Consider the following 22,677-nt stretch of genomic DNA (forward strand, 5'->3'; position numbering starts at 1 on the left):
CTCTACGGGGTGTTTCATGTGATTTAGATATTTTCGAATTCCTCAGGAAGCGAAGGCATCTGAAGTTTTGAATTTCAAAATTTGTATCTTCCCACATGACTGCAAGTGAGGTATACATTCTGGCTCCTCAAAACGTGGCCCATGGAGGAGGGATACCATCTGAGAGTTTGTTAGAAATGCAGATTCTCTGAGCCTCCAAATCTGAATTTGCATTATAACCAGATTCCTGGCTGATCCGTGTGCACATTAAATTTTGAGAAATAAGGATACATCTCACTTCTCTCTGCATGGAGCACTGGGTGTTATGCACAAACAATGAATCATGGAACACTTCATCTAAAACTAATGATGTAATGTATGGGGATTAACATAAGAATAAAAAAAAATGGAAGAAAAAAAAAAAAGGATACATCTCACTTCTCTATTTTCTGAATATTTCCCTCTTCTCTTTATTCCTTTCTTTTTCCTTTACACTGATGAGATTCAAGGCTTTCTAATGTGTGATCTACAGATGGGCTTTAGGGATTTTGTGAATCCCCCAACGTTTTATGGATATTTGTATCAGTGCATTCTTCTGGGGTGAGGATTCCTAACTTCCACCAGAGCTTCAAAGGGGACCATGAATTATAGTAGGAATCAGAATCCATGATCTAGAAAGCAAGGATGATTCCTAGAGTAGGTCTTATGGGGCACATTAATTGTACTGGAAAATGCCTCCCTCTCTGCAGCTGCTTCTCTTCTGTCTCTCGATTCTACGACAACTACAGAACCATAATGGGGCTTATAAAACTTGTAAGAAATGGGACCAAGCCACAGATTTCATGTGGAAAACAGCTCCGCTGAATTTCTGTACCTCCCATACTATATAGCTAGCTTACAACACAGCTTTGCCATTTCCCTTCAAAGAAGAAGCATAGTAAGGACCTCAAGGCCCAGACTGGGTAGATTCACTTTCCAGAGACCAGAAGATGTTTGCTCAAGCCACTGCTGGTTGCTCTCTCCATCCCGACTGAGTATCAGAGAAAGCCACAGGCCTGCCGTGCATGTCACACTCTTAGTCACTGGGTCCCTGCTGAGCTCCCTGCTGAGCTCCCTGCTGAGCTCCCTGCTGCACTATTTGGCCAGGTGCTCACAGGTGCATAATTGTGCCTCCCAGTTTAGAATTAATGAGCCCTGGGTATTATATAAGACTAATGAATCCCTGAACTCTACCTCTGAAACTAATAATACACTATGTTAATTAATTGAATTTAAATTTAAAAAAATTATCCCTCCCAGTTTTTCTAAGCTTGAAGGCTAGCAGGGCCGGAACCTGGCAGACAAGAAGGGCCATTCCTTTAAGTTATGAAGATGCCAACTTCTTGACCGTACTGTGTATTAGATGACAATCCCTGGTCAGTGGGTACTTTGTGTTGTAAAAATGCTATCATTTGCTGCTAAGTAACTGGAGTTTGCTTCCATTAATTTTCCGGATGGCCAAAATGATAAAGTTCTGTGATTTTTTGCACATGTAAACTGTTAAACAGCCCTCAGACTATTGAGCTAATCTTTCTAATGAGACTGTTATCTCTTTGAGGACAGCCTGCATCCGGTCATTTCCTTGGATGCCTGACTGTGCCTCCCACACAGCAGGTGCTCAATAATTGCTCATTGAAGAGATTCTCGGCCGTAAATGTAAATGTTCAGTGCTATTAAAATCCTTCTTGCCCGTTCAGATTTCCAAACAAGAACTTGAAGATGAATTATTGCCGCAACCCTGATGGGGAGCCCCGCCCGTGGTGTTTCACCATGGATCTCAACAAACGCTGGGAATTCTGTGACATCCCGCGCTGCAGTAAGTATAGTGCACACCCAGGGCTCGGGGATCCTCGCCTGTTCTGCCCTTGGAATAAAAACAAACAAACAAACAGACAAACAAACAACAAAACCCCAAAAAATAAACAAATAAAAACTTTGTATGAGTGCTTGAGTGCTGTGCCTAAAACGTGCCCTCCAAGTCCTGAGGGATGTAATTTCTCTTCTAAAACAATTTATTGTTTACTCTAGGTAATTGATCAGAGCTTCTACTGACTATGTTTTTGTTGCTGTTTTTCCTACCTCTTTGGAGTACAGTTGAATGTAGGTTTGGGGGAAGTATCTCTTAAATCCTGCTTTTCTCTAGCGCTAAAGGGCAACAGACCCATGTTTTCTGGTACGTGGACTTCAGTATCAGAGTTCCTTGTAACTGATGCTTTATAAACAAAGAGATTTCTCTGGATGTGCAGTTTTTCAGCGAGCCAAACTTGTGAGAAAGCAGCAGGAGAATAGCGTTAAGGGGAGACTTGGAAGGAATGACTCAGAAGGAACAATTTTATATTTTCCTTCTGTGAGAATTTGTAGCAAAGGACTAAACATTTAGATGAGAGCAGGCATCAAAAGGTAAAAAAGATGCAGGAGACCCTGATGGTGGCTTCCTGTTCTTTGATCTGACAATCATCTTTTGGGACTCTGAAGGTTATCTGGTACTATCCTTTATGAATATCAAATTTTCTTTCTGTCATCTTTTTTTTCTCTCAAGAATTTCTTGATTTCTGTATGCCTACGCTTTTCCTTGGAGATAATTTTTGCCTTTTTTCAGTGGACTCTGTTGTTTGGCTTTATGGAATGCTGGGTGGCACCCAGTTAGGTTTCCTCAGAGAATCACTGACTCATCACAAAGGGAGTCATATCATTGGTATATGTGATCCTGACCATGTATGATGAACTGAGCAGAGAAAAAAAATGGAAAGAAGCATCTGCTCCCAAGGTCTTATCTTGGGAGGAGTTCCTCATAAGATGATCTCATAAACATAGATTCTACCAAGTCAACTTCTTTTGAAAATGGTAGACAATTTTCAAGTGCCAGGTTCTAAGAGAGGATGAGCAGAAGATGTTCCCTGCATCCATTCCCCTATAACATCTGTCTGTGCACTCTTAATTGTAAAAATATTCATTGTAATGTATTACCCCCATTCAAGCAACACCACCACCCCCTTCTGGCCCAAAGTATCAGTGTCTGAAGGGCAAAGGGGAGAGCTACCGGGGGAAGGTGTCCGTCACTGTATCTGGACATACTTGTCAACGCTGGAGCGAACAGACCCCTCACAAGCACAACAGGACCCCGGACAACTTCCCTTGCAAGTAAGTCTGCCTCTGGTCCCAATCCCTGTCTGCTGAGAGGAATGTGAAATCCCACTGACGTGGTCTTGGTTTTGTTCCTGGAGGAACCTACGCTAAAATATTCTACAATGAAAACTGGCCAAGCCATCAGCAAGGGAAGTGAAATTTTGCACTGATTTTCCTCTAACAATTGTTCTCAAAGTGGCTCCCCAGACCAGCAGCATTGGCATCAGCAGAATTTGTTAGAAATGCAAATTCTTGGGCCCTGTCCAGATCTACTAAATCAGAAACTCGGGAGTGGGCCCCAGTAATATGTTCTGAGAAGCCCTCCACTAAATGCACAGTGAGGTTTGAGAACACTTAAACTCTATGGCTGTAACACTTAAATCCCATGGCTCTGATGTGTCCTTCTTGAGGCAGGAACTGTGTGGAAAATACCCATTGTGTTTCCAGCATTGACCGTAGCACCTAGCACACAGCAAAAGACCGATTTTGTTTGACCTATCTGCAGTCAAGACATATATTCCCACCATTTACCAGGGAGCAGCATCAGTGCCATAATTCTGTGGACCCTGTGGAATCCAGCTCTGCTTCGGTTTCTACCTGTCATTTGGTTTGTTTAAATCTGGAGAATTCGCTGGGTACATCCCCAGTGTTACCATTAATAAGCATGCGTACACCATTATTCATTTAGCCTTTTTGGAAAGCCGAACTCACTAGCGCATCTTTTTCAGAGATTTGGATGAAAACTACTGTCGCAACCCTGATGGAGAGTCAGCTCCATGGTGCTATACGACCAACAGTGAGGTGAGGTGGGAACACTGCAATATTCCGTCCTGCGAGTCCTCTCCATTAACCTCGGAAGCTTTGGACGCCCCTGGTAAGAAAGGGCAGTGAGAGCCGACCAAGGGCCCCGGTGTGCTCTGTGCTTTTCCACTCAGGTGGAATCACAATACACAGTAGCTTTGCTTATAGTTTAATTCTGTTCTGGTCAGAGGACGTGCTCTGTGATTTCAGTTCTGTTAATTTGTTGAGGCTTGTTTTAAGGTTCAGAACATGGTTCAGAATATCGGAAGAGTGTAGCCTTGCTCGTGTTGGGTAGAGTGTCCTATAAAGGCCGAGTAGGACAAGTGGGTTAGTATTGTTTAGCTCTTCTGAATCCTTACTCTTTTCATTTTATTTTTTTTGTCTCTGTCCCACTGATTACTGAGAGCTGAACAGTGACATCTCCAACTTTAGCTGTTGATTTGTCCGTATCTTTTTGGTCTTTGCTTTATCTATTCTTGAACTCTCTGTTAGGCATAGAGACATTTAGGATTGTTACGGCTTCTTGAAGAAATGACGACTTTATCATTAGGTAATGTGTTTGGAATACTTCCTGCTCTGGTCTACTTTTACTGATAGGAATACAGCCCTTGCAACTCTATGTTCACTTGTGTTTGTAGGAGATCTTTTTTTTGCTCAGCCTTTTAATTGAGATGTTTAACATTTACATTTAATATCATTGTTAACATGGTTGGATTTAAAAGTTGTTTCGACTTGTCCTGTTTGAACTTTGTTCCTTTTGAAATCTTTTTCTCCCTTTGTTTGTTCATTCAATATTTTTTGGTTCTCTTCTATCACCACTATTTCCTTATTAGTTAAACCATTTTGGGTGTTTTTAGTATTTTTTTTCTAATATTTAGAATATATATATTTAACTTACCACATTCTACCTTCAAATGATACTACTTTATTTGATGTAAAATGTAAGAAACTTAAGACATTGTATTTCTATTTCCTCCTTCCAAAGTGTTTTGCCACTGTTCTCAAAGAGCTTATTTCTACTATGTTATAAATCTCACAACATATTGGTATTATTTTTGCCTGAATAGTCACATTTCAAAGCGATTGTAAATTAAAAATATCTCTCTATCTCTATCTATCTATCTATCTATCTATCTATCTATCTATCTATCTATCTATCATCTATCCATGTATACCATTTCTGGTGCTCTTCACTTTCTTTTGGAGATTCAAATTTCTATCTGGTATCGTATTCCTTAACCTTTAACATTTTTTGTAGTACAGATCTGCTGCTTATTTCAGACTTGTATGTCTGAAAAAGTCTTTATTTTGCCTTCAGTTTAAAAAAATAATTTTGTTGGGGGTAGAATTCTGGGCTGAAGTTTTTTTCCTTTTACCACTTTAAGCATGTTACTCCATTATATTCTGTTCTGAATAACTTCTGACCAGAAATCTTATCTTTGTTCCTATGTATTTCATACTTTTTTCTTCTCTGACTGCCTTTAAGACTTTCTCTCATCTTTGGTTTTCAGCAGTTTGATTGTGATGTGTCCTCATGTATTGTTTATTTATTTATTTTTTGTGTTTATCTTGCTTGAGGTTCTCTGAGCTTCTTGAATTTGTGGATTGTTGATTTTCATTACTTTTATAAAGTTCTCAGCCATTATTATGCAAATATTTTTTCCTGCTCTTTCTCTCTTTTTCTGTTTTCCTTTTTTTAGACTCCAATTACCCTTTCATACTATCTCATACCTCTCGTATGTTTGTTCTGCCTTCCCCCCACTTTTTTGCTCTCTTTGAGTGTCAGTTTAGATCATTTCTACTAACTTATTTTCAAGTTCACTGATTCTCTTTTCAGTTGTGTCTAGTCTGCTGATCAGCCCATCAAAGGAATTCTTCATCTCTAATATCATGGTTTTTATTTCTAGCATTTGCATTTTTTCCTTTTTTTTTTTTTTAATAGTTTCCATCTCTGCTGAAATTCTTCACCTATCCATGTATATCATTCACCTCTGGTATAAAATGCTTCAGCATATTATTCATAGCTACCTCAGGGTCTCTAATAGTCTGCTCTAGTCATCTCTGGGTCTGGCTCTGTTGATTTCTCTTTCTTTTTTTGGTATGTCTTGTGATTTTTCATCAATTGCTGGATATAATGTGGGGCAGAATAGTAGAGATTGCAGTTCCTTCCACTTTGAAATGGATGCCCTCTTTTGTGAGCATGCTGTGTGGGTAATTAAGTCAATCTAGTCAGTGGATGAACTGCATTTGGGTTACTGTTGCTGCTTTTACTTTAAGCAGGCCTCACATTCCTCATATCCCCTTCACACTCCTTCACATTCTTTAGCATACTGTTTGGGGGTGCTCGAGAGTTTTCTTAGGATTCTTAATTCAGTCTCAATTTTTAGCAGTCACTGCATGCTTGCACCACAAAGGAGTCTTGCTCTAAACCAGACTTTCGTGACAGACTGCTGTTTCTTGTTTCTCAATGCTAAGCTTTTGATGGAGGTAGGCATTCTCTACCTTCCTGATCTCCCCCCACCCCCATCTTAGATGGGCTCTATGCACCTGAGCTTTGAAGGTAGTGTTATCTTAATGTTCTTTCCCCTTCTTTCCATGGAACTAAATTCTAACTTGTATCCGTGGTGGTTCTTAAGTAGAAGAGTAGCAGACTTCTGCTCTGTGTCAGTGAAGGATCCTGGCACAAAAGAATTCCCGGTCCCTCCTCTAGGGGAATAGATTTTTGCCTCTACCCTTCTCTGAGAAGCAAAGGATATTTTGCCTGCACTCTTGAATGCAGAACTGTTTCCTGCCCCATCACCCAACAGCTTAAGGGTTTGGCTTTGTATAAAGAAAATGTCTGGGGAAACACACAAGGATCTCATTTCTGCAGCCTGCACCACTGAATGTACCTCTGAGCTCCTACCCAGTTGTTCTCATGAACACTTAGTAGACATCCATAAACAGGAACTTGCACGTGAGTGCAATTTCCAATTATAAACATTCTGACCCATGTGTTTTTCCCTGAGTTTTAAATTAAATATTTACAAGAAAAGTTAGGTCACTAAAGTTCTACAGTGTGATTGATCTATTGTTTTCTTTGCAAGTCCATTTCCTGGCCAATATGAAAAGAAAGCAGAGTTAATTCCCAGAGACTACTGTTCTGTTTGTGTCTTCAGTTGCTTCACATATCTCTGTTCTAGTCGTTACTTAGTTGATTATCTTCTATTTCAGCTTTAGTACCACCTGAACAAACTCCTGTGGTCCAGGAGTGCTACCAGGGCAATGGACAGAGTTATCGAGGCATGTCATCCACTACTATCACAGGAAAGAAATGCCAGTCTTGGTCGTCTATGACACCACACAGACATGAGAAGACCCCAGAACACTTCCCAAATGCGTATGTCTTTGCTTTTAACCATGAGAGGAACAATAACCAACTTATATTTCTGTTAGAAGGTCCATGCTATAAACTAACTTCTTAGAACCAAATTTCTCTTGGCTCCAGAATGTGAGGCAAAATGTCTTAGGTGCTTTGCTTTTGAACAAAAGCTCTGAAAAAAGAGAAGTTAGAGACTGGCTATCTTTCCTGAGCACTTTTTTGAGAGATAGAGGACATGTATAGAGGTGTTGAGTTCATGCTAGTGGAAAGCTCAGGAGAACAAATGACCAGAAACTTAGAAACAGTACCATTCCACAGCACCTGGTAAAGATCAATGCGATCTTTCAACTATGGAATTTTATCATTCCAAACTGCAACCTCTGAAGTGAAGTTTGTGTTTGTCATTGTATCACAGATATCTATATACTTGAATATATATATTTTCATATATCATCTAATATATATCACTTAAGTTGTACTGACACCTGGATCTTGAGCATGAGTGGTCAGCAGTGGTAGGAGTTGCCAGGACTTGAAGAGCAAAAGCAGGAAGTATACAGATGCTGATAGGCAAAATGGACTGGTAGATGGACAAAGACCAGCATTTCTGCCATAAACATTTATAAAATGTAGGGGATAAAACTTTTTTCACATGATGGACAACAGGTATCAGAGGACTGAGAACTTTTAAAAGGGGAAATAAATTATTAGTAGTAAATTAGTAATTGGCCTTACCAAGACAGCTGGGGTTTTGTAGGCTGGGTAATAATAAGAATGGATCTGTGCAGAGAAGGAGCTCAAAGAATAGGCACAGCTCTCCTTAAATCTTTGGCTGAATATAAAAGTGCACATGCACAGGGAGAGATTCCACAAAGTTCACAGGACAAAGAACAACTACTGAGGAAAGAACAACTGAGAGTGATGAGATAAACGGGGATTACAGAACCCACACAACATTGAGAGATTCTGTGTTCAGAGATTTGAGATTCTGACAGAGAGACCTCATGGGACACCATAAGCATTCAGTAGCAATTCTAGAAAAGTCACACTTTAGGAGTAGAATTAATGTATTCTTAAAATAAGGGCAATTCTAGAAACACCCCAGCAAAGCTTAAAAGCAATCCTAAAAGGATCAGAATAATCTGTAAGTAAATTAACTGTTTGCCACACATAAACTCAACTGTCTTTAGAGAAAAACAACAAAATCCAGTCACTCAGTCATGTGGCATCTACAATGTTTGGCACAAATTTAAAAATTACCAGACATCCAAAAATCATTAAACGTGATCCAGAGCCAGGGGAAAAACCAGTCAAAACAAGCGACCCAGAAATGATAGAAATGATGGAATTAGCAGACAGAAATTTTAAAAAATATTATAGTTATGTTCAAGGATTTAAAGGAAAATATGAATATATAAGAGAAAAATTGGATGTTCTAAAGAGAAAAGAAAGCTATAGAAGAGCCAAATGGAAAAGACAAGACTTAAAAATATATATCTTAAATGAAAAATTCATCGTATGGCCTTACCATCAGGTTAGACATGAAAGAAGAAAAGGTTAACTTGAAAATAATGCAGCATAAGCTATAAAACCTGCAGCACAATGTCAAAACAAAGACTGAAAGAGAATAAACAGAACCTCAAGGATCTCTCGAAAAATATCAAGAGGTCTAACATATGTTTAAATCAAGTCCCAGGAGAGGAAAAAGATATTGAAACAAAAAAATACTTGAAGCAATGATGGCTGAAATTTTTCCAAAGATGAAGAAGATTATAAACTTATAGTTTCAAGAAGTTCAATGAACCATAAGTAGAATTTTAAAATTTTATCAAATTTTATCGAATATTTAAGGAGAAATAATACTGATCCTTTATAATCTCTTACAGAAAATAGAGGAGGAAGGAACACTTCTCAACTCAGTTTGTGAGGCCCAAAAAACTGAGATACAAAAAGTAAACAAGAATATTGCAAGAAACTACAGAACATTTTCTGTTGTGAACATAGACAAAAAGACTTAAAAAAAATTAATAAATTGAATGCAGGGTTGGTTTAACATTTACCAACAATCAACATAATACACCATGTTAACAGAATAAAAGTGATAAATCATATGATTATAACAATAGATATAGAAAAACTTTAGACAAAATTTAACACTCATCCATGATTTCAAAAAGTCTTAGCAAACTAAGAATAGAAGGGAACCTCCTCAATTTGCTCAAGGACATCTACAAAAATCTTCCAGCTAATATATTAATGAGGAAAGATTAATGCTTTCTCTATAAGATTGGGAACAAGAAAAAGAAATAAAGAGCCTAAAGTTTAGAAAGGAATCAGTACATCTGTCTTTATTCACAGAAAACTAGATTAGTAGATACAGAATCCTAAGGACAAATAAGTGAATTTTGCAAAATCAAAAGATACAAAAGTATATACAATGTCAATACACAAAAATCTATTGTATTTCTATATACCAGAAATAACCAGTTGGAAAAGAAAAAACTTTAAAACAGTATCACTGACAATGGTATCAAAACCAAAATATTTAATGATAAATTTAACAAAGTGTGTACAAGAACTATATGCTACATACTACAAAATGTTGTTGAGAGAAATTTAAAAGATCTAAATAAAGATATACTGTTTATGGATTTAAGAGTCAATATTAATTCTTACCAAATTGGATTTTGCATTCAACCTACATTCAAGCAAAATTCCTGCAGCTTTTTCCCCCCTTTGTTTGGAAAAAGAGACAAAATCTATATGCAAAGGACCTAGAATCACCAAACAATCTATACAAATCTAAACCATCTATAGAAGAATACCCAAGTTGGAGGACTTACCCACCCTGATTTAAAGACTTACTATAAAAGTACAGTGTTCAAGACCACATTGGTACTGGCAGAAAGATACACAAATAGAGAAAGCAGTCATTGGGGGTATAGTCATACAATGGAATACTATTCAGCGATAAAAGGGAACAAGCTACAGACACTCTCAAATAGCACAGATGAAGCTCAAAAGTCACACGAAGGAAAGAAGCCAGGCCCAGAAGAGTATACACTGAGTCCATTTATACGATGTTCTAGAAGAGGAAATCTAGTTTCTGGTGAGAGAAATCAATAGTATTTGCTCCCACGGGGGCAGCAGAGATTGAGTGGTGACCCTGGGGAGCTTTCTGGGCGGGGGATGGAAATGTCCTGTATCAGGATAGGGGTGTGGGTTATACAGATATATGTAGTAATCAAAACTCCTCAAACTACCTTTAAGATCATGCATTTCACACTATGTCAAGGAGAGCTCAATTCTAAAGAAAAAAAGCAGGACTTCATTTCTTTCTTTTTTTCTTTTTAAACTTTTTACATGTTTATTGTTTTTTTTAAATTTTTAAATTTAAGTTCAATTAATTAACATGTAATGTATTACTGGTTTCAGAGGTAGAGGTCAGTGATTCGTCAGTCTTATATAACACCAAGTGCTCTTTCCATCACGTGCCCTCCTTACTGTCCATCACCCAGTTACCCCACCCCCCAACCCATCTCCCCTCCGGCAACCCTCAGTTTGTTCCCTATGATTAAGTTTGTCTCCCTCTCTGATTTCAAAAGATAGACCTTTTGACACATCCAGTTGCTTGGAGACCCGCTGAAGGGCTTTTCTTGAGTTGTGGGCCAGGCTCTGAGACAGCTCCCTGCCTGCGGTATCTGCAGACATAGTGCTGGATTCCCATAATACATAGTATGTTTCAGATTTTCTCAGACAGCCACAGGTCACGGGTCTAAACTATAAAGAGGAATGCAAGGCTGAGAAGTCCGAAAGACTGGGGCAGCTTTTAGGGGAGGCCTGGGGACCGAATTGCTCAGTGTCCCCAGGCTCCTCACCTGCTGTGCCTCTTTCCCAATTGTTTCTAACTCTCCCATAAGCCCTCAGCCCCCTTCGTGCACCCACACATCTCCTGTCACTCTTTCTCTAGTGTCATCTGCATCCCTCCAACCTACATGGTTGCAGCGGGTGTGGTATGAGGGAAGGCTGGGGTCCCCGTGACCTCTCTCCCCTGCCCCCGCATTTCCCCAGAAGGCATCCTTTAGAAACACATCCTGCCTGGGAGCTAGTTTTCCAGGCAAGCTTCCGTAAGTCTTTCAAAGCCCAAACCCACTTGATCTACCTGATGGGATACTTACAGTATTCTCATGCTAAGTGCACAGCATTTTAGCAACATTGTGGGTCAGTGGATGGAGGGGACTGGCCTGAGAGTGTCCTCACAATGTCACTCCTCCTCAGGGAAATAAACTTGAGTTCTAACTTATACAGCTCTATGTATTCTTACAGAGAGAGAGAGAGAGAGTTGTACGTGCATAGGGAAAAAAATCTAAAACGTGCACTTTAAATTCAATATTGGCTATCCCTGGGGAATGTATGTCCCATTCCCAGGAAAAGGGAGACATTCGGGTACTTTTAGTTACATATTTTTATATCATCTCAGTTTTTATATGGAGCACATATTACTTTTGATTTTTTAAATAATATCAGAATCTATGTTTTGAATGTACCCAGTTGTTTAGAAGCTGAGAGCCATCTGTGCTTGTCACATTATAATAATAGTTGGTACCTGTGGTGTCTTTAATGGAAATATTTCAAAGTCACTTATTAACACTCTGTTACAACAAAAAGTGGAGGGTGCAGAAGTGCCCCGGAAGATTCTCCACCTCTCACGACCTGTGTTGTGGAATTTACAGCGGCTTGACCATGAACTACTGCAGAAATCCAGACGGTGACAAGAGCCCTTGGTGTTACACCACTGACCCGTCTGTCCGCTGGGAGTTCTGTAACTTGGAGAAATGCTTAGCCACAGAAGAGAGTGGGACCAACTCCCCGACTGTGCCCCAAGTTCCGAGTGGAGAGGACGCTTCCGAACCAGGTGGGACGTCCGTGGCCAGACTTCTACGTATGCGGGCGTCAGGATGATAAGGGGCGGACCACCTTACAGAGGCAGAGCGCGTTATTGCTGCAGGCACTGAGCGCTGGCCGAGGGTCCGCCATGTGGAGGCAAGCCTCAGGGAGCCCTCAGGGCAGCCAGAGCTGCTATTGCTGGTGTCACATGGGTGGCCTGTGGTTTTAGGACTTGAAAACTAGTTGGTTCTGAGCGATGGATAAAATCTGAGCCTGAGTGGATCGAGGGGTTGATGTTGGCAGCGCTGGCCAGGATGGGACCTGCTAGGACACCAAATCCTTGCTCCCTCCATGGAGAAATAGAAATGATGGATTTGGTTTTTTTTTTTTTTTTTTAAAGATTTTATTTATTTATTTGACAGAGAGAGACACAGCGAGAGAGGGAACACAAGCAGGGGGAGTGGGAGAGGGAGAAGCAGGCTCCCTGCAGAGCAGGGAGCCTGATGCGGACTCGATCCCAGGACCCTGGGATCATGACCTGAGCCGAAGGCAGTCGCTTAACCAACTGAGCCACCCAGGCGCCCATGGATTTGGTTTTGAATAGACTGAATTAGGAGTGCTAGCAGGACCATCAAGTGAGGATCTCCAACACAAACCTGGAAGGGTGGATGCGAGGCTTGCAGGGTCACCGGGGCTCAGCGCAGGGATGTGGTTGTCATCTGAGGTGGGAGGCAAGACCCTTCTGTGCTTCCCTGGCCATCGGAGTGCAGCTTTGAGTGCTTAGCACCTGCTTCTGGGCTTGTCTCCTGCCCCTTGCCCCACCCTGCAACCCCAGCCCTGGCATGAGAACTCAGGGTCCATGACTTGTCTGGCCACTTTCAGGTAATTCAAGATCCTCCAGAAGGTAATGATTTAAACAAGAACTCGGTTTCAAGTTGAGAGCCCTCTCCATCCTGAGGTGGGCTTGGCTCCCCCGCAAGGCTGGAGAACCTCACCTACTCTTCCCTTGAACAGGCTGAGCACATCTCTCTTTCCTCTTTCTTGGTGAGACTGTGGGCTCTGTGCCCATCTGGGTCTCCCTTCTAGATAAGACTTGAGACGACCTGCCGTGGTTCCCCCCTGTGCCTGCCTCACATTTGGTGCATGGGTAACTCCCCTACCCCAGTCCTGGCAAACTTTGGGGTTGCAGCCTGCCCAGCACAGCCCCCTTCCTTGGCAGAGACGCTAGGTGGCCCAGCTTTTGCATTTTGGATTTTCCAAATGGTCGTCAGAGCACTGCTGCCCTGGGTCCCCCTATGGGACACTCACCACGTTCTCTGAGGGGTCTTGTGGAAGCCCCCTGTCCCTAGGCTGGGGCAAGAGATGAGCTTGGAGAAGGGGCCCAAGTCGTCTCTTTATGAACCTCTTCGCCCCAAAGGGTGGGAACTCACAGCACAGCTCCAGACAAAATAGTATCTTTTATAAAAATCCTGTTCAATTTACATTCTTTTTTTCCCCCATCCTGGTTGAGAATGAGGTGTTCGAGGGTCTTCTGACAGTTCACAGTTGCATCTGTTTGATGCGAATCCTCCAGGGGCTCTGTCTTACCACTGAGCTTGTTATAGAATTGACTATCTTCGTGTCCTGGCCAAAATTTCCATGCTAACATCTTGGCTTGTGATTATTTCCCAGGCAACAGCGTTTCCAGTAACTTGTTAAAATAGGCAGTGTTTGCTGTAATTGTCAACATTCCAGTGCTCTAAGGATGTGACCACAGAAACTGTCATATTGGAGAGTCCTAGCGGGGCTGCCTATATTCCCTAGCGTCCTGGGTCTGTGCAGGGACACGTAACCACCCATTTCTTCTTCCTCTTACAGACTGCATGTTTGGGAATGGCAAAGGGTACCGGGGCAAGAAGGCAACCACTGTTTTGGGCGTCCCATGCCAGGAATGGACTGCCCAGAAGCCGCACAGACACAGTATTTTCACTCCACAGACAAATCCACGGGCAGGTCTGGAAAAAAACGTAAGCCACTTTGATTTGAACTCTATTTTGCCTTTTGCTGACCAATCTTTGCAAACAGAATTGACCCTGTGTTACGGCAAGTCAGCCCGGACTGGTCCCTGGTGGTGGCAGAGGGGATTGTGAGAGATCTCGGGAACAAGCCTCCATGTAACTAGCATCCGCATGGCGACTCCGGTGTCCAAGCAGACCTCCGTGCCTGTGACCACTGTCCTCGGGCTCCTCATTTCGTTTGCGTTTGGGATGTTTCCTGCTTGCTTTTAGTACTGTGTGCTGTTTCTAGTTTCTAGTGTTTGTCTTCTACGTTCTGGTGGTCAAGGATGAACTTCATGACCTTTTAGTCAAATCTGTCCAGAAAAAAAAAATGTGGTTAGGCCATGAGGACTCCACACAGTAGGGTTTCCTCTAGTCTCACAGACTGTGGGATGGTTTACTTTGGAGGTACGTATAGGGAAGGAAAAGGAAGACATTGCCTTCCTACGGCTTGACCCATGCAACGCGCACAGTTCTTGGGAACAATTTCTGAACCAAGAGCAAACAGGTATCATCGGGTAGTAGATTGCTGACGTGAACCAGGGACGAGATGAGTCAGCCAAGTCCCATGGTCCTCTCTAGCTCGCTCTCTCAGAGGTCCCTGACAAAGGCTGCTGGAGGGGAGGCCCCTTTATGGCGTCTCTACCTCAGGACTCCTCAGGTCCCCTCCTTCCAGGGGAGTCGCTCACAGCTTCTTTGAAGAAGCTGAGTCAAAACTTTATAACACCTTAGGATGTGCCAAAGGAATAACTTTGCCCCCTGCCACAAAGAACTAGGAGCACTGCCTTCCATCTTCCAAGGACAGCAGTGATGTGTGTCAGAACACCTTCTCTGCCCTTCTCTGTCCCACTCTGCCTGGTCCCCAACACACCTGTCCTTTTTTTTTTTTTTTTTTTAGTACTGCCGTAATCCTGATGGTGATGTCAACGGTCCTTGGTGCTACACGACGAATCCAAGCAAACTTTTTGACTACTGTGATATCCCTCAGTGTAGTAAGTTGCTTTCCTTTTTGTAAGGAGATAGCTTCTCAGATAAATGCAGCGCCACCTCCCAGATACGGATTTGCAAAAGGAGGGCTTGAAGCCGAGCACTTCAAGTGGGCTGCCCTCTCTTCATCATGGGCCTCTTGAATCTGTCCTTCTGGTGGCCCTATTTGTTAGGGAGTCCCCCTTCCCTGACACCTTAAATAAAGTAAATACACAATTCTCCAAAAGAGCAAACAGGTGATCCCATCAGCCTCAGAATGCTCTCACCGAACTCTCCCGCTTGGGATGCCTGAAAAACAAATTTTAAATCCGGTCCCCAGATAGGAAGCTCTCCCTTTCAGTGGCTGAGAAGTAAAAAAAATATACAAGCACCATGAAACAGCTAAGCATATAATGTACACTGTAAAGCTATAAATTGTCATCCTGAGAATTCAATGAGAAGGAACGTAGATTTTTACTAAGCCCCAAATCTCCTTTATCCTAAGATTACTATTCATTACCCATACCTTAGCCACATAATTTAGAGAAAAACGTGTCTGGGTTCTTCCCTCATTTCCGTGAGATTTTCTAGGGAGCAAGAAGCTTGGATCAGGGAAAGGGGAAAAGTTTGGAATAACAAATCCATGGGTAGGTCTGGAGAACAATGTGAGCCGCTTCGATTTGGACCCTGTATTACTTTCTGCTGACCTGTCTTTGCAAACAGAATTTGTCTTGGTTCCAGAAAACCAGGCTGGCCTTCGCCTTTGCATGGCTTGATTGCAGGTGCTTGCATCTGCCACGTACAGGGGCTAGAGCTGGAGGGGGAGAAGCTCCAGCTGCCAAGGCAGCGAAGACAAGCATGCAGAGGTGGTTGGGGAGGAGTTTGGGGTATGGGGTAGAGCATGGGAGCCACTTTGCTGGGGTTTGCGCCTGAGCCACCCCTGGGTAAAGCAGCAGGGAGGAAGGAGAGGCCAGGGTGATGGGCAAGGTTCCACTTGGGCTCCTTGTCTGGATTTAGGGTGAGTTTACAGCTGAATCTTTCTCGCGTGGCTGTTTTCTCTGTTCTGTAGACACTCTCTTGGTGGCCCCTTCATCTGAAAGGCCCTGAATGGGGTGAGTGCCTTCCCTTCAGCTGGTCACTCCCGATCCTCAGCTCTGCCCCTTCTGGAGCACCTTGCTGCCTCGTCTGGGCCAGGTTCTCCATGTTGGACAGGCTGCCTATGGGCCATGTTCTTCATGTTGGACAGACTGCCTATGGGCCAGGTTCTCCATGTTGGACAGGCTGCCTACTTGACAGGATTGCCTTTAAGTTGTCCTATCAGCCTGACATTCCTGCCATGGGCACCACAGCTGGGATAATGCTCCTCGATTCCCAGGGAGGAGAAGTACAGTAACTTCCCAGGTGCAGCCCTTGGCCATCAACAGATGCTCTAGCCTTCTAGAGGCTGGAGCTGTTTGGGCATTAGTGGGTGGTACCAAAGATGGGGCACAACCCCTATTGTCTAGGTGGAAAGGTAGGAGGTAGATAGAGCATATGGGCAAGTGAGTGTCAGTCATCTCCAGGGTGTTGGGTTAGTCTTGGGAAGCTCCTGGAAGTCCTGTCCAGAAACTGGCTGAGAGAAGTTCAGGACAATTAGCTCTGTTCCATATGATCACACACACACACGTGTACATAATGCACACACAGAGCTTCACATTAAAAAAACTACCCACAGTGCCTTGCAACGGGGATGACAACTATGATTTTCAGTAAACTTTATGTGGTTCAGAGGGTGATGATGATGACAAAGAAGATGAGGATGATGATGATGATGAAGATGAAGATGGGAATCTAGAATCTACCACATCAAGTCAGAATAATAATTGGTGTCAGTCAGGTCCTCTCAGCAAAGCTCTCACTCTACCACCCAACTCTACCAATCTACTTAACCGCCCCCCCCATAATACAGAAGTCCTTAGACTTTCCTGAAAGGAGAAGGTTCTCTGTTGTCTACTGTCACTTCCAAAACTTAGAAAAAAATATCCCCAAAGATGCTTATGATCTCGTGATTTAGTTTGGGCTTTGAAAGGTCAAAACTTAAGAGCTTTGGCCGTGACCCACTGATTTCTCTTGAGTTGTGTGACAGAATTGCTTTCCCTTCTTGAAATGTCACTCTTGTTTCCACTTTGTACCACAGCGTCCCGTTCATTCGATTGTGGGAAGCCCCAGGTGGAACCAAAGAAATGTCCTGGAAGGGTTGTCGGCGGGTGTGTGGCCAACCCCCATTCCTGGCCCTGGCAAATCAGTCTGAGAACAAGGTGATGGTATTTCCAGAAACAATTAGTTCCATTCTTCTGTGGAAGCCCCAAAAAGCCTTTCTATGTTCACACTCGATCCACGCAACTCGGGGATCTGTACCAGCCTTTATCATCTTCTTAGGAAGAAGGAAAACTGCAAAAATTTTAAAAATTCTATTTTCCTAGGTTCTCTACTTTGAAAATGGCCCGAATTGGAATATTTTCCTTCATCTGGGCGGCTATTGTCAAAATGTGCAGATGTAGCGATTTACACCACGTTCCAATATTGCTGGAAAAGTATTGAAGATGCCCGGAGGGTCTTATAGATGTTGATTGTCTCTTTGTAGGACAAAGGGATTGGGATATTTTTGGAAATGTGGGATGTTGAGGGAGGCATGGACAAAATTATCTAGAGTCTTTCACCGATAAAGATTCTTTTTTTTTTTTTTACACTTTCTTGAATTATTGAATTTAATCAGAGGGTGCTCACCGATTCCCAAGCACCTCGCCTTCTGTGTAGGATGATAGTTCAGGATCACCATAATTTAAGAGTGATGGGTTCTGATCCTATGGGACCCAGAAAGTTTGGGTGATTGTTTCAGTGGCATGGGCTTCTAATAGGTCCAGTTTTCCCGGGTGTCTCATATAAAGCACACGTGTGAGACAGGCTAATCTGTTTTTCGTGTTGCTTCGTCACCTCATTTCCACACCAGAGCCCACGTGCACACTCAGTTCTCGCTCTCAATTGCCTTCCTTCCCTATGCATGTGAGATGCTATTGATAAACTTGACTTCAGTGTATTTCATTCTTTTGTTGAGTTGGCGTTTCCTTTCTTTGCCTTCTCGTTTATGAACTCCTTGCTCTACAAACCTTCACCTTTCACATATTTCAAATTCTTTCTTTCCCAAACTGTGTTGTGCTCCATCTCCTGACCGATTATTTCCATGCCTGCTGTCATTACGGTGGGCTTTGTTCGGAGTGGCTCACACCAAGAGGGTAAAATGAGCAGACTCCAAGGAATCACAGCTGTTTAGGGTCACATTTGGCTCCCTGAAGAATGACTTGTTGAGCCTTGTAGAGATCTTGTCATAAAGAAATAAGAAAGGCCTCAAGGGGATGATCTTTGGCTGGTCACTTCTGTTGGAGTCCAAGGCCAACAAGTCCAAACCGTTGACGTGGGCTTCCTGTTGCTGCCACGTGGCTTTGCTCTCCTGTGGACAGGCTGTGCCTGAGCCTCCCCCCACCATCTGAAGTGTGGTGAGGATGAGACCTGGAAAATCCACTACTGAAGCCCAACTCAAAGTTCTGGCCATACTGATGATGGGCTGGTAGGCTTTTCCTTTGGGAACATCGACATGATCACAATTGAGTGAACTCTTCTTTCTGGCTTTCTGTAGAACATATCCTCAGGTTTGAACTAAAATTCTGGCATGTTTTCCTTCTAGATTTGGAAAGCACTTCTGTGGAGGGACTTTAATATCCCCAGAGTGGGTGCTGACAGCTGCCCACTGCCTGGAGAGGTATGTCTGGGGGACAATGGGGATGAGGACTTGTTGTAGAGTCCCTGACTCCCTCCCCCTCTCCTTTCTCACTCCCCATCCCTACTCCCTTCCCCTCCCTCCCCTTCCCTCCTTTTCCCTCCCCTCCCCTCCCCTTCCCTTCCCTCCCCTTCCCTTCCCTCCCCTTCCCTCCATGGCAGTGACACTAGGGACCAGGGAGCAGATGTGAAGGCTGAGGCAGAATTGCCAAGCCCATTGCATGAGGGAGGAGGGGAGAGTGCCTAGAGAGAAACAAAGAAGGAAGACCCGGTTCAGGTGGGTTTGTAGGCCTGGGTCAATGGCAGGAAGACCCGCTCATTGTGACACGCATTGGTTCTCCTGAGATGGGTGTCTGTCCTCGTACTGACTCCATTATTGATTTCATTCTTCCTCTGTGGTTAGCCAAAAGCACCCCAAGAGCATTCCTTCGTGGCCAGATTTAGGTAAACAGTGAACTTTGTTTCTTGCCACTCAGAGCTCACTGGTTTCTTGCCACTCAGAGCCAAGGAGGGAGAGGACGCCATGTTTATGACTCAGAAGGGCACTTGATGAAGGTGCTGGCACATTATTTTGCTCTTAATGTCACTGTCTTTCCTAGATCCCCAAACCCTACAGCATATAAGGTCATCCTGGGTGCACACGAAGAATTCAATCTTGGACCAGATGTTCAGGATATAGAAGTGTCCAAGCTGTTCTTGGAGCCCACACGTGCAGACATAGCCTTGATAAAGCTGAGCAGGTACTAGCTCACCCATGGTCTTTACCCTGACATCAGTGAAAACATTTGTTTATGTCTGGATTTCATGAGCGTAACAGGGTTGTGGGGGAGAAAAAATGTGGGGGGGCACACCGTCTAGGACATGGAAGGCACAAGGGCTTTGGGGAACAGAGAAGATCTGGGCTCAGCCCCATTCTGCCACACTGGCTGTGCTCTGGAAAAAAGGCATCAGGATTCAGTTTCTTCGTGTGGAAAAAGAATAAGCTGAAGCATGAAGTACATGGTTACTTCTGAACTCTCGCTTAATGTTCACCAGTCAGCAAATATACATTCATAATCAGAGAATTCTTCAATGCTTCCAGGTTGACAGTTCTCCTCTCAAGATGATAATATGTTTGGGGGAAATCAAATGAAATGATGTATTTCAAAGCACTTAAAAAGCTACAATATAAACACACATGAACACATACACACACAACTCACAAATGCAAATTCTTCTTCCCATCCTTGGTTTTATTTTCCCCGTTGAAATAGAATTTTATTAAGCCTGACAAAATGATAAATTTGCTTTTGTTACTTAAAGTTAGTGATATTTGGAAACAGGTCTCAATAGAGAAAGCTAAATGAACAGCTATTTTGAGAACAGTCACATTTGGGCGAGTCAACAAGGCGCAGAGAACACAGGCGCCATGTTGGGTTGTTTCCAGATGGTGGTGGGATGACGACGACGACGACCGTGGTGAGGGCGGGCCAGGCCAGCGCAAGGGAAAAAGTGGTTTTCTGCATTGCACTGTGTCAGCCAAGCAATGAAATGCCAGCTCAGAGGATTCTGGGGCTCTGGGCAGGTGGCATCTTGTTGTGAACGACCAGAGGATGGATGGCCGAAGTGCCCTCGTGGGGTGGGCACATGTAACTTTGGATGGTTTTCTTTCAGCCCAGCCATCATCACCTCAAAGGTGATCCCAGCTTGTCTGCCATCCCCAAATTATGTGGTTGCTGACCGGACATTGTGCTACATCACTGGCTGGGGAGAAACCCAAGGTGAGAGAAATCCCGAAATCCCCACAGGAACAGGTTTAGACCTCTGGTTTCCATGAGAACATGTCCATTTGTGCAAATGTCTACCGGTGAGTGAGGTCCACCTTTCCTGATTTTGGCTGGGTTCCTGCCTCAGTCTCCATAATCTGTTGTTAAGGGACATGGGTGAGGGACAGGGTAGTGTTTCTCTGAGTCTCCTGGCCCATAAACTCAACGTTAATATCACATCCCCAGGTCAGTAGGGTTTTGAAGCAAGCCTACGAATTGAGGCTGTTCAATTATTTTCCATGTGAAGTTAGCCAAACCGAGCTCCCAAACACAGTGTAGAACAACAACAAAAATTACAGCAAAGCTGGTCTCCCCAAATACCCACAATCCTGTGGTATGTGTGGAGAGTCTGTTGGTGGTGGGACGGACTGACAGCTAGGGGAGAGGAAGAAAGGTCCTGGCCCTGGAATGGTATTTGGTATTGGTTGCTGGGGTGTGCATGAGAGGGGAAACGTTTATGCAGGGTCCTGTATCAGCACCCCATACTACATTTTGGGGACTCCGTCTTCTCTTTGTCGTAGGCCCTGATAGTAATTACACCCATCAGACTCAGGCCTCGAAACATTGTGAGGATGTCTTCGATCTCTGCCTCACTTTCTCAGAAGTGTTGGTGAGGGCACAGAAGGGGAGTCAGGAGCCCTGCAAAGTAGATCTGGCTCTGCCACTCGCTGGGCAAACTGGACAAGTCCCCTTACTTCCTTGTGCCACTTGGCCTGGAAGAACCTCATCTGTAAAACCTGGGTTTTCAAATTGTGCTTTGCACGTTATTCTTTTGCATTTGCTTTCCATTTCAAGACAGGTTTTGTGGTTTTTTTTTTTAAAAAAGGTTAAAACTACTGGTCTAAATCACTTCAAATTTGTCTTCCTTCTTTCTGCACTTTTCCTACATTTGTAAAACCTCACCTCCTGAATTTTGCACGTCCCCCCACTTTCCATACTTCGGGGTCTGTGAGCATCGAGAAGGAAAGGGAAACGTCACAAATGACGCTGTCACAATGGGTGTGACAGGGGGCGCCTGGGTGGCTCAGTCGGTTAAGCGACTGCCTTCGGCTCAGGTCATGATCCTGGAGTCCCGGGATCGAGTCCCGCATCGGGCTCCCTGCTCGGCGGGGAGTCTGCTTCTCCCTCTGACCCTCCCCCCTCTCATGCTCTCTCTCTCTATCTCATTCTCTCTGTCTCAAATAAATAAATAAAATCTTTAAAAAAAAAAAAAAAAAAAAACAATGGGTGTGACAGGCCTTTCCAGCGTTTTGCATTTAAAAAAATTTAAACACTGCAAACCCACAGACCCGCAAACCCCTATGACTTCGATGTGTTTGTTCCCGTTTTGCAAATGAGGAATCCGAGGCTGCAAGGAGGGCAGGGCAGTGTCCTGGGAAGCGCAAGCACACAGCCCTTGTGTAGCTGGACCTTGAACCTGGGCGGCCTGACCCCTCAAAGCCCATCTGCTGTTTCTTCTGTTCCACTCACCACCCACACTTTCCTAACTGCCGACCTGTGCTAGGTTCCCCCATCGACCCTGGCCTCACCCTCTCGGCCACGGGGAGAAGCCCATTCTCAGTACATTCACTGAACCAGGAGAGTCCCCAAACAGAAGTCAGTCCTGTTTATAGAGTTTCTTATGTCAATAATCACATCAGATCAGTGTTCTTAGCTTCTCGGTGTGAGGTCAAAACTCACCAGTTCTCCCCTTTGGTCTCCAGACTTTCCTTGACTTTGATATTTCCAAGCAAGGTAAGCGTTCAGGCCCAGGGGCTCATTCAGGTTAGCCCCTTGTCAGCAATCGCGGGCTGCTCTCGAAGCTCCTGCTTCCTTCTCCCCACAGGCCCTGAAATCAGGGCTTCCTCCCTAGGGGTCACCTTCA

At 43.7% G+C, this 22,677-nt stretch overlaps 1 protein-coding gene across 2 annotated transcripts in view; it reads left to right on the forward strand.

The window, feature by feature from the left end:
• PLG (plasminogen) overlaps nt 1-22,677 on the forward strand; it is a 39,446-nt gene that overhangs the window by 13,260 nt on the left and 3,509 nt on the right. The window contains exons 7-17 of one of the 2 annotated variants that reach the window (XM_021693059.1): nt 1,716-1,834; nt 2,997-3,159; nt 3,873-4,018; nt 7,159-7,324; nt 12,040-12,221; nt 14,051-14,199; nt 15,128-15,221; nt 17,372-17,492; nt 18,917-18,991; nt 19,608-19,748; nt 20,662-20,768. In XM_021693059.1, coding sequence (XP_021548734.1) covers nt 1,716-1,834; nt 2,997-3,159; nt 3,873-4,018; nt 7,159-7,324; nt 12,040-12,221; nt 14,051-14,199; nt 15,128-15,221; nt 17,372-17,492; nt 18,917-18,991; nt 19,608-19,748; nt 20,662-20,768 — 1,463 coding nt within the window. The remainder of the gene's footprint in view (nt 1-1,715; nt 1,835-2,996; nt 3,160-3,872; nt 4,019-7,158; nt 7,325-12,039; nt 12,222-14,050; nt 14,200-15,127; nt 15,222-17,371; nt 17,493-18,916; nt 18,992-19,607; nt 19,749-20,661; nt 20,769-22,677) is intronic. The other variant, XM_021693060.1, reaches the window with a different exon arrangement.

Source organism: Neomonachus schauinslandi, chromosome 8 (genome assembly GCF_002201575.2).
Source record: "Neomonachus schauinslandi chromosome 8, ASM220157v2, whole genome shotgun sequence".
NCBI lineage: Eukaryota > Metazoa > Chordata > Mammalia > Carnivora > Phocidae > Neomonachus > Neomonachus schauinslandi.